This window comes from Benincasa hispida, chromosome 8, assembly GCF_009727055.1.
Source record: "Benincasa hispida cultivar B227 chromosome 8, ASM972705v1, whole genome shotgun sequence".
Classification (NCBI taxonomy): Eukaryota; Viridiplantae; Streptophyta; class Magnoliopsida; order Cucurbitales; family Cucurbitaceae; genus Benincasa; species Benincasa hispida.
Window position 1 is genome coordinate 50,463,871 of NC_052356.1, and position 12,271 is coordinate 50,476,141.

The window sequence follows — 12,271 nt, forward strand, 5'->3', positions numbered from 1 at the left end:
TAGTAGTTTATCACTATCTATTGTGGTCTATAAAAAATAGACGGTAATATTTTGTTATCAGTTGTAGATATTTCTAGTAGTTTTGTTGTTTAAAATAATTTTCAAATTGATATTTGTTAAGTTTTAATTTTAAATTAGAAAAATTTAGGCTATATTTGGTAACTATTTGGGTTTTGGTTTTTGTTTTTAAAAAATTAAATTTATTTCATCCATATTTCTTACAATGATTTGTATCTAAGTAATATAGTTGAATTCTTAGTCAAATTTCAAAAATAAAAACAATTTTTTGAAAGTTACTTTTTTAGTTCTCAAAATTTGGCTCGATTTTCTAAACCAATGATGAAAAATAGATAACAAATGAAGAAATGTGAAATTGAAAATAATGTTCGAAACTAAAAAAAAAAAAAAAAAAAAAACAAAGCCTTAGTTACACACATTTCAATCTTTTTTGTATTTATATTTAGTTTATCATTTATCATAATATAATTATTTAAAAATTTACATGATTTAAATGCAACTAATTTTGTTTAATCCAAATTGTTTCATAAAAGTTCTTTGAAAGAATAATTGTTAATAGAGATTGAATCAATTGGCTCGTTTGGTAACCATTTTATTTTTAATTTTTTTAATTTTAAAAATTAAACCCATTTACTTTAATTTCTTATAATCATTTGCATCTTTCTTAAGCATACATCAATTGAATTTTTAAAAAAATTTAAACAACAAAAAACAAGTTTTTAAAAACTATTTTTGTTTTAATTTTGAAAAAATGACTTGTTTTTTTTTTAAAATCATTGGTAAAAAGTAGATAACAAAGAAGAAATTTAGAGATAGAAATAATGTCTATAGACTTAATTTATAAAGATGCAATTATTTTTGTTAAATTACAAATTTAATCCATGAACTTTGATACTCTCCAGAAAAGAGTGAAAGTTTAAGATTTAATTAGACATAAAATTAACATCTAATATCAATTAATTTTTAAAAACTTCACATTTTTCAAAGACCCATTAGACGCAAAATTGAAACTTTAAAAATAGACACTTCTGAAAGTTTTATGGACCAAATCATTCAAACTTCAATCTAAAAAATGATACTAACCTCAAAATTCACGGAGTAAACTTATAAGTAAACAATTTTTTAGTACAATAATCAAAATAAAATGACTTATAAAAAAATGGTGCATTTTGGACTACATTTTCAAGTGGACAATGGACTCGACAAAATGTAGGTGTAACCCATATACTAAAATATTGTTCAAATGAAGGAAAATATTTTTATTTATTTATTTAATACACACATACCAGGAAACACTGCTTAAAGTTTGCTAAAATTGAAAGTTAAAATATGTCCAGATATCTATTAGACACAGTTCAAAAAACCTATTAAATATAAATACTTTTGATAATTCATAGATCCAACATATTTTTAAGTGTTTAATCTAAAAAATAATCATTTTGAAAGAAATTAAAGTGTTAGACAACCACTCAAAATAATTTTCATATGTATTTAATAATTTTTTATTTAACAAATATTTAAAATAAAAAAAAATAGATGTAACTCTAGAAAAATGGACGGGTTCGACCTCTCATCGCGTAATCTCAAGGGTAATGATAGGATCCGCAAGTTTTTAAAAAATACTATTCAATATAAAAATAAATTTTGTGAAAAACATTTTTTCTTCTCGAATCAATTCAAACTGGCTTAAATTACGAATTTTTTTAAGTACCGAAAGGAGTTGATATATATATATATATATATATATATATAATATATAATATATTAAAGTGGAAAGTCAATGAAGGAAGGATAGCTAACGCACTAAAATAAAGAAATTAAAAGAACAGAAAAAAAAAAGCCTTCATTAAATGTATATCCTGTAGGAAACGGTGCTTAGTTAGGGGAGGAAATGGTGTCATTTTCTGAGTCGTCGGTGACTTTGAAAAGTCTGGTAGACGCTGCTTAGTCACCTAGCTTTAATTTTTCACCCTATTTTTCAACTTTAATTTTTCTGTCGAATGATTTTAAAACGATTAAAATCATTTTTAACAATTTTAAAATCGTTCTAAAATATATTTTTAATTATTTAAAATTAATTTTAATGATAACAAATTTTATTTAAAAAATATTAAATTAATTTTAAATGATTAAAGAAGTATTTCAAAATAATTTTAAACATGTCAATAGTATTTTTAACAATTTCAAAATCACTCTGTACTATAAGAGTGTTCAAATAACCCGATAATCCAAACAACCCGAATTACTCAACCCAAAATGTAAAGGTTGGATTGGGTTAGTTTTGTTCTTCAGTTGGGTTGGGTTGGGTTGAATTTTTCTATTCTTATTGGGTTGAGTTGGATTGTGGGTTGGCTAAAAAAAATTGGGTTGAGTTGGATTGTGGGTTGGCTAAAAAAAATTGGGTTGACTCAATCCAATCTGAATTTTATATATATATTCTTCTTTGTTTAAAATTTGATTTCTTTGTATTGATTAATTTTTGAATTTTTAATATATATTTTTTAAATTGTTATATATGTCTTTGTTTAAAGTTTACCATAAATATCATAGATATTTGGTATTTAGCATCTTAATTTTATGAGATTTTAGTTATTAGTTATGTTTTGTATATAAATTTACATATTTTTCATTAAAAATAAAAAAATAAGTTATAACCCGACAATCCAACCCAACCCGGGTTGGGTTGGAAACTTTATTTAGGTCATTTGGATTGTCAGTCAAACTAACCCGAATTTTCGGGTTAGTCCGAAAAATACCTTCAATCCAATCTAACTCATGTACACCCCTAATGCACTATTAGAAGCAAGGAAATAGAGGAGATCGTGACGATACCCTTCTTTTCTTAGTGGAAGATCGGAAAAGACTTCTCTTCACAAACAAACCACCTTCTGCCCGACCGTTTCTTCGAGGCAGCCTATGGACTATAAATTAAGATAAAGATTTTGAAGAGAGTGATTATTTTTCAAAAAATTTACATGAATCTAAAATTAGATTCATTAATATTCTAATATTATTGAAAATCTTATATTAGAAAAATCAATAGACATTACAATCTTAATGAGATAGATGAGTTACTCCTCTCATTATAAATGAGTTTGAAAAGTTATCTAATATGATATAAGAGTACATGAAACCTAAATGGACATTCAGTTAAAAAAAAAAAAAAAAAAGAGGGAGATTTAAGATACCATAATCCACTTAATCATGAGGATATATTAGATGATATAATGTTAAATTTAGCTCCATTCATTAGTTTAATCTTTTAGGTCAATCGATGATTTAATAACATAGATAGTCGTGAGATAGAAACAAATGTATTAGGTTCATGATTTCAATGATGGAATTCTATTCAAAATATATAAGAACAAGCTCTATGATAAAATGTAGAGGAGATAATTGATTGATTCAAAAAGAGATCAAGCAAGCATTTTTTAGGAAGGAGGGCCAAAGTTGTAATCGAAGTTTCACATCTTTTAAAAATGGAAAAGTTCATATTATAAATGTATATTACTTTATAGGTAAACCCATCATACAACTTGCTTTTACATCTTTTTTTGGCCTTGTACTATTATTTCATAATAATAACATAGACATACATAAACTAACAACAATATAATTGATAAATTATTTATATCATGAGTTGAACTATGATCTTATTTCATACCAACAAGATAGACATACATAAACTAACGAGGATATAACTCAGTAATTGACAAGTCATTTAGATCATGAGTTGAACTATGGTCTTCAAATTGTGGAGACATTTGAGAGCAAGTACTATTGATGAAAAATGCTGGTTGAGAGGGTCTTGGTAGAGTGATGGAACCACTGTTAAGCATGAGAAGTACAGTAGTCATTGTTGGCCTCTCAAGTGGATTTTCTTGAACGCATAACAATCCAATATGAATGCATCTGGCCATTTCAATTTTTGAACCACTTTTCAAACAAGGATCAACAATATCTAGTGCATTTCCTGATTGCCAATTTCTCCATGCCTACAAGAACAACACTTAGAATGAGCATTCATATGCATCTACTCTAATTACACTAAGATTTCTCCAAATAGGAAAGAAAATATGAATTTTTACTTACATAGTTAACAAGAGTTTCTACAATCTCTTTGTTGGTTTGAGCTCGGTTATTCTTTTGTCCTGTCACAATCTCTAGAACTAAAATACCAAAACTAAATACATCTAATTTGATCGAAAATTGACCATTCCATGCATACTCTGGAGCCATATATCCACTGCATTCAATAGTGGCATAGACAAATTTAATTAGTAGTTCCCTCACCATATAAAATATAACATGAGATAGTTGCTAGTAGTACTTACTATGTACCAATGATTTTTCTTGTATCTCCTTGTGTTTGGTCATGCATAAATAGTTTTGCAGTTCCAAAATCAGAAATTTTAGCATTCATCTCTGCATCTAATAAAATGTTAGAAGCTTTGAGGTCTCTATGGATAATTCTAAGTTGGGAGTCTTCATGGAGGTAAATAAGTCCTCGAACAATTCCTTCTATAATATTGTACCGAGTTTTCCAATCTAAAATCTCACGCTTAATAGGATCTGCATGCACATTATTTAAATCCAAAATTAGGATAATTAATAGAAAATTTTTAAAATGAATCTAAAAAGAAAATCTAATTAATTAAAAGAAATGAAGTGGGAGAAACAGAGGAAGTAAGCAGAGAGAAGGGGTATTACTAAAGAGGAATTTCTCAAGACTGGAATTCTCTACAAACTCATAAATGAGGAGCTTTTCATTTCGGTTGAAGCAGAAACCCAAGAGCTGAACTAAATTCCGATGTTGAAGCTTAGCGACCAACACGATTTCATTCTTAAATTCGTCATCTCTTTCATTTGAGCCTTGAAATAGTCGTTTCACAGCTATATTTTGTCCATCCGGAAGCCGACCCTGTCAATTAATTACATGAAATTGGGTCTTCAAGTTCGTATGTTAAGGCTTGGATTGGGGTTACCTTATAAACAGCTCCAAACCCGCCTCTCCCAAGTTGATTTTCATCGGAGAATCCATCCGTTGCGACTCTAATGGTATCGAAATCGAACTGCAAAGATTCTACATTCGGGCTTCCATCTTCACGCAGATCCATGGATCAAAAGTTCAAAGTTAAAACACACACAATAACGAATCTTATAGTGAAGTAACTTTGGGGCTCAAAAGGAGTTTCAGCATTATTTACTTTTAGGAGAATTTCTTGCCCTTAAGATGATGATGATTAGGAGCAGAGCAGCCACAACAGCAACCACAATAATAGGCACAAAAATGAAGACCAGTCTTCGAGTTCTGTTTCCTGTAAAAACAAAACAGAGTACTCCCCAATGGATTATGAGAGAAAGAGAGAGAAGAAAAAGAAAAAGAAAAAGAAAAAGAAAAAGAAAAAGAATGAAAAGAAAATTGCCTTGTGAAGAAGTAGTAGTAGTATTTGCGAAAATCGGGGGTGGCGTTGACGCCGGCGGATCCTGAAAGACACGATCGATATCAAATCTAATACTACAACTGGGTTTCATAATTCTAACCCTTGCAACCCGATCATAAACATCTTGATTTTGTGCAATGGAAGAAAGCAGGCAGTTAGTGCAATCATTGGAAAGCAAGTCAGGAGTGCATTGCACAGCCCCATAAATGACAGGGAAATTTGGGACTGACGTTCTTCCAGTGGCATACTTAAAACGAGAATCACCGGATGCAGCTTTAGGGGTGAGTTCTTGAAGCAAATCAGTGGCCAATTGAGTGAAGCGAGGGTCTGAAGCATTACTGGGCAGCACCACAAAGCGAGTTGGTGAAAGGTCCATGACGCCGAACAAGTTGCGGTCGGAGTAACGAAGCATACAGTCATCGTACCAAGCAACAGCATCAATTTGGGTGGGACAGTTTTGGGCGAGAAGGGTTCTTGACTTGTTGAGGCATGTTTGGCAAGAGTCTGGCATAACGTCTCCTCTGCATAGCCCAATAGCATAAGCTTTGTGGTCATGGCCGTAGGAGAAGTTGTAGAAGCCATAGTCAATTTGATGGGTGGTTAAGGTGGAGAGGAGGTGGTCAAGATTGGCTTTGTAGGTACTGTTATTGGTGTAGTTTCCTTGGGCATCATCGCAAACGCTTCCCAGATCTTCCTGAGCGATTGCCATGCGGTTGCGTTGGCAAATTGGTAAGAAGAAGATTAGGAAACCCAAGTAGAGGGAAGAACACTTGAATCTTAACCAAACCATTTTTGTGTATGGTATGACGAGCATTGAACGTGAGATTTGTTTACTTATTTTATAAAGGGAAATTCAAATTTATTCCAATAAAATTTAGGATTATTTTCAAATAAAATAATATTAACCTAATTTATTTGATACTCACATTTTGCTATACTTTAAAATACCTCTACTAATTATATTATTTAAAATAATTATCCTAAAATTTATAATTTAGTTTGTGATATTTTTTTCTAAAAAATAATTCTATAATTACTTTTTTTCTATAATTTTTTTTAGTTTGTTATCTAATTTTTTTTATTAATGTTTGAAAAAAAAAGCTGAAATTCGAAAACTAAAAAAAAATAGTTTTAAAAAATTTGTTCTAATTTTTGGAATTTGACTAAAAATTTAATTTTTATACTTAATAAAAATACAAATCATAATAAGAAATTAAAAAAATATATATGCTTACTTTTTAAGAATCAAAAAACAAAAAACCAAATGGTTGTTGGAGCTTTAATTTTTTGGTATTGTAGATTAGAAAAATATTTTTTTTAAAAAAAAACCCATCTATTCTCACTCCTATCATTCTCTCTCTCCTTCCACCATCTTTCCCACTTCTTCATCCTCTTCTCTCTCCTCCACCTTATTTTTCCTTGATCTATTATTATTACAAAATATAAAGGAAATCAAACTTCCTCTATATTTAAAAGATGGACAAATATCAATTTACCTTTCTAAATTTTGAGTTGTATCAATTTAAACTTTAAATTAATAATTGCAATAATTTGAACATTAAATTGATAATTGTATCCATTTAAACTCTAAATTTTTATAAGTGTATCAATTTAGACCCCGTTTGGTAACCATTTTATTTTTTTGTTTTTGTTTTTGAAAATTAAACTTAAGGACACTACTTTCACCTTAATTTCTTCATTTGTTATCTATTTTCATCAATGATTTAAAAAACAAGCCAAATTTTGAGAACTAAAAAAAATAGCTATTGAACAAGAAATTGGACTAATCACAAACTGCCATGTCATTCACTAAATTAATGACGAAATTTTAAATCATCAAATTTGGGACCAACTAAGAGGTGCCCAAATTGGAGTTGAAGACAAATTTTGATGACGCCATGTCGTTTTATTATGATTATTGAATCAGATAAGATTAATTTGACCCAATTTAATATTATTATTTAGGTTAAAAAACCAATTGAACCCAAAAATAGGCTTAATTTGACTCAGATGTCAAATAAGACCCAAATCCAATTAGTTGGACCAACCAAGCCTAAACCCATGGACCAACCAAGCCTAAACCCATGAAGCCCACCTAAAACTCTATAAATAGAAAGATTTTCCTCATTTTTAAGAGAATTTTCTACCATCAAAAGACTCTTTGACTTTTGAAGCTCACCACATTGACTGAAGTCGTTTAGAGATACAAACATTTTGAAGACCAAAATTCTTTGAAGATACAAGCATTTTGACCACGTTTCATTGACTGAAGTCGTTTAGAGATACAAACATTTTGAAGACCAAAATTTCTTTGAAGATACAAAGCATTTTGACCACGTTTGAAGACTGAAGTCCTTTGGAGATACAAGCATTCTGAAGATGAAAGTTCTTGGAAGATACAAGCATTCTTCCAAGACTCCAAGCTAAAAAACATCCACACGCTCTGCTTCTATACATCAAGTGTACGCATTCAACTGAGAGAGAAATCAGAGATCAAGTAGTAGAGATCGAATCGCGTCTTGTCAAATCACATCAACACCAACTCAAATTCAACTCCACGAAACAAGTTTCTCTGGAAGCCTCGTGCGAACACTAATCCTCCAAGAAGATCATCAAGCCCAAAGGCCAATCATTCAAGAAGATCAACAAGCCCAAGTGCCGATCATCTAAAAAGATCATAAGACTATAGTTTTATTTGAAAGTTATGTATTGGAGATTGCCCACTTTCCACAAAATATACAAGATACAAAGTTCAAGTTCCATAAAATAAATTTCTAGCTTTCAAAAAGTTGTTTTTGTTTTTGAAATTTGACTGAGAATTCAACCATTGTAATTAAGAAAAATACAAATCATGGTAAGAAATGACATAAATTTGATTTTAAAAAACAAAAACAAAGAACAAAATGGTTACCAAATGGGCTTAAACAATTCACTAATGTCGTAACATTCAACATCTATGCAATTCATAACAATTTTAATAATACCTACTATGCTATAGTCATCATTTGATTTTTTATTTTTAGTTTTTAAATAAATTCGTAACACTTCTTCGATCTCTAAATTATTATTTTGTTATTTAATTTTTATCAATGTTTTCAAAATCCAAGTAAAATTTTTGAAAAAATAATAGTTTCTGTTTTCAAAAATTTGTTTAGGAATTCGATGCAAATCACTCTAAAGAAAGTGAGAGCAAATAAATTTAATTTCACAAAAAACCGCCTAAACAAAAATCTCAACCAACCAGAGCAGATATAAAAATGTGCACTCAATAAACGATTCTCAAACAAAAATTTAATAAATTTTTAACGGACAAAGAGCTTAATGGTACAGATTGGATCCACGTGGCATAACAAGATTAGGTGGATCCTACAAATGAATCCAACAGTGACAGATCAGGGACAATTTAGTAATTTTACCTGATGTATGGAAGATCGGTATAATCAAAACTAATTAATTTTTGCAAATCACTCTAAAGAAAGTGAGAGCAAATAAATTTAATTTTCAAAAAACCGCCTAAACTAAATATCTCAACCAACCAGAGAGCAGATATAAAAAATGTGCACTCAATAAACGATTCTCAAACAAAAATTTAATAAATTTTTAACGGACAAAGAGCTTAATGGTACAGATTGGATCCACGTGGCATAACAAGATTAGGTGGATCCTACAAATGAATCCAACAGTGACAGATCAGGGACAATTTAGTAATTTTACTTGATGTATGGAAGATCGGTATAATCAAACTAATTAATTTTTGCAAATCACTCTAAAGAAAGTGAGAGCAAATAAATTTAATTTTCAAAAAACCGCCTAAACTAAATATCTCAACCAACCAGAGAGCAGATATAAAAATGTGCACTTAATAAACGATTCTTAAACAAAAATTTAATAAATATTTAACGGACAAAGAGCTTAATGGTACAGATTGGATCCACGTGCATAACAAGATTAGGTGGATCCTACAAATGAATCCAACAGTGACAGATCAGGGACAATTTAGTAATTTTACCTGATGTATGGAAGATCGGTATAATCAAACTAATTAATTTTTTTTACTAAGTTGGTGCAATTAAGCAAATTAACAATATTTTTTAAATAATTTCACTTTGAATTAAATGAGAAATTAACCATCACACTTTATAAGCACAATTTTTTAATCTAATAAAAAGGATTAGTAAAAAGATATATAAATTTAAGAATTACCAATCAAAATAAGCATACCTGAGTAATTAAATTTAAGAACAAAAATTACAAATAATTTCAAGCAATAACATTTAGGAACAAATTAATTGCAAAATTAAAAAAGAAAGGGATAGAAAATTGACATCGATAATTTTATAGTAGTTCGGCGGCCTACATCCACTTCCCAAGCTCCTCTTTTTCTGGGCGTAAGAACAAACCAATTCTTTCTACAATTGAGGATCAAACTCGAAATCAAGAGTAACTTTTACAATAGTTTGGAAAAGTAAAGAGCACACTTGACAAACTCTCTACAAAAATAGATTTACAAATTTTAGCACTCAATGAATCAATCCTCACAACATAAAATATTTCTCTCAAGAATAAGATGAAAAGAAGAAACTTGAAGCTTAGAGAGAGCAAAAATGGAGGCTTAATGAATTATAAAGGATTGAAAATAATGTGTAATTATTGTATTAATTTGGAGAAGAAGATGTGTTTAAATAGAGAAGGAGGATGGTGAAATCCAAATTTAGTTTGGGCCATTGAATGTTGGTAAAAGAAAATTGAATGGAGATTTAAACTCAAGTAGCCGTTAGACACAAATAAAAAATTAATGTAATAATATATTTTTTTAAAACCCAACAAAAGCAATGCCCACCATGCGTCAGAAACTAGTCGTTAGACACAAATATAAAATAATATTAATTTTTTTTTAAATTTCATCGAAAAATAAAAATTCGTGTCAGTTTTCCATCGCTCCAAGTGTCACATTTCAATTGGTTCACTTTGATGAAAAAAAAATTGGCATGTCATCCACTCATGATTTTTCCATTAAGCTTGTTCGACCATATCTTCTTCGTTTAAGGTTTGATTTATTTGATTCAAATTGTTTTGGAACCATTATTCCAAGCTCTACGCAACGAACACTTCAAAACACTCAAATTATCAATAAAAGTAGGTTTGTTATTATCAAAATATTAATTAATTAATTAATTTGGAATTAAGGGCCAAAAAGCCAACAATCTCCCATGACAAACAACATAAAAAAAATGAAATATGAAGTAAAGTGTGGTATGAAATATGTTCTTGGTGATAATTAACACATATACAATTTCAATTCACTTGAACCAAGGAGTATATTCAATCGTAACATGCTTTCATTTTTCTTATTATCTCTCCCCATTTTGGAATCAATCAAAAAAGAACAATTAAGGAAATTAACATAAATATATGAAAGGTTCTCCTAAAATCATGAACACATACTATTTTGCATATTTCTTCTCCTATCAAGGCACCATTTTGTCCGGAGCTAAGTAGGTGTCGTTAATTCTACCTAACTCGAAACAAACAATATTTATAAAGCTCGAACGACAACCTAACTAACTCGTAGTTAAAGTGGAAGTAAGAGGTTGATCCACAGAGAAATGTTATTTAATCCTTTCTTTAGTCAAGCTTAACTATGAAAGCTATAAAATGGGGGTTTTTGATTAAGACAAAAAAGCATGCTAAAAATCAAAAGATAAAGGATAGTTGTAACCAAGTTTAGAACAATCTTGCTTTTAATCCAAGTTAGACGTTCATTGAAATTCTTATCATTGAATTCTACAAATTTAATTCACAATTGAATTAAGCATGAACTACTTACTTAATCTAGATTAAACTAATTCTACAAAGGTGGACAACTAACATAACCTAGTCAAGAAAGCGTCCTAATCAACGAATAAGGTAGGATAGCCCTAATCCTTATCTATTTACATGCTTCTAACTTTATTAGGTTCCTTAGTGGTCATATAGAAGAGAAACATGAGCACTAAGTTTTAGGATTTAATTGCGTCGATTAATTGTTAAGATAGCTTACTCAATTAACCGAATTTTCTCTAAATCTAGTAATTAGTGCGTCCTAGGTTAGTCAGTCATTCAACACACAATTACTATTCTCTCTTGGAGATCTTGGCTAGACATTCTATCGAACACATTAAAAGCAACGTATTCAATCATGATTGAATGTGACAAAACCAAGCATCTAGGCTAAACATGCTCAAGATATAGATCATTCAACATGCTTCAAGAATTAAAACTAGATCCAGAATACTCAATTTAGATTGCTAATGATAAAGAAAAGTAGAAAACTCAAAAGAATTTGCAAGAACTATTGAAATAGAAATAAGATTCAATTACTTCATAAATCCATAAGCAAATTCATGAAGAATTACAAGTTATTGATTACAAATAAAAAAGAAATCAAAATCTAACCTAGGTAGGAAACAAAATTACTATAGAGACTAATTGATACAGAGAAAAATTCTAGTCTCCATCGAAATCGTGCTTCCTCTTCTTCAGCAAAAATAAAAGAAAACTATTTATAGTTGTAGGGATAGCATCGCAACGCTGGGCTAGCATTGCAACACTAAATTGTAGAAAAAGACAAGAAACGTTGGGCTAACGTTGCAACGCTGCACTAACACTTAGTTGTGCAAGGCGTGGGGATGAATCACGTCAAAATCCAGAGCGTTGCAACGCTGTGAGGAGCGTTGCAATGCATCAAGTTTTTGCAGCAAAAAGTGAGCATTTTGTCTTTAACTCGATACTCGATGCTTGATGGTCCTTTACTCGATACACGATGCTCG

The 12,271-nt window shown here is 29.9% G+C and overlaps 1 protein-coding gene across 1 annotated transcript; it reads right to left on the reverse strand.

Moving 5' to 3' along the window:
- Nucleotides 1–3,558: 3,558 nt before the first annotated feature.
- LOC120083514 (putative receptor-like protein kinase At4g00960) lies at nt 3,559–6,286 on the reverse strand. The gene is made up of 7 exons (XM_039039288.1): nt 5,445–6,286; nt 5,226–5,336; nt 5,004–5,119; nt 4,729–4,939; nt 4,353–4,590; nt 4,111–4,264; nt 3,559–4,013 (listed from the first exon to the last, which is right to left on the reverse strand). The coding sequence occupies exons 1-7, from the start codon at nt 6,274–6,276 to the stop codon at nt 3,705–3,707; spliced, it is 1,971 nt and encodes a 656-aa protein (XP_038895216.1). The 5' UTR covers nt 6,277–6,286; the 3' UTR covers nt 3,559–3,704.
- Between the last annotated feature and the right edge of the window lie 5,985 nt (nt 6,287–12,271).

Coding starts and splice junctions, on each gene's coding strand:
- LOC120083514 (XM_039039288.1), bottom strand. CDS start 6,276: ATGCTCGTCATACCATACACAAAAATGGTTTGGTTAAGATTCAAGTGT. Junction 5,120..5,225: donor GGCAAGAAATTCTCCTAAAA/GTAAATAATGCT, acceptor ATCTGCGTGAAG/ATGGAAGCCCGAATGTAGAA. Junction 4,014..4,110: donor TAGAAACTCTTGTTAACTAT/GTAAGTAAAAAT, acceptor TTGTTCTTGTAG/GCATGGAGAAATTGGCAATC.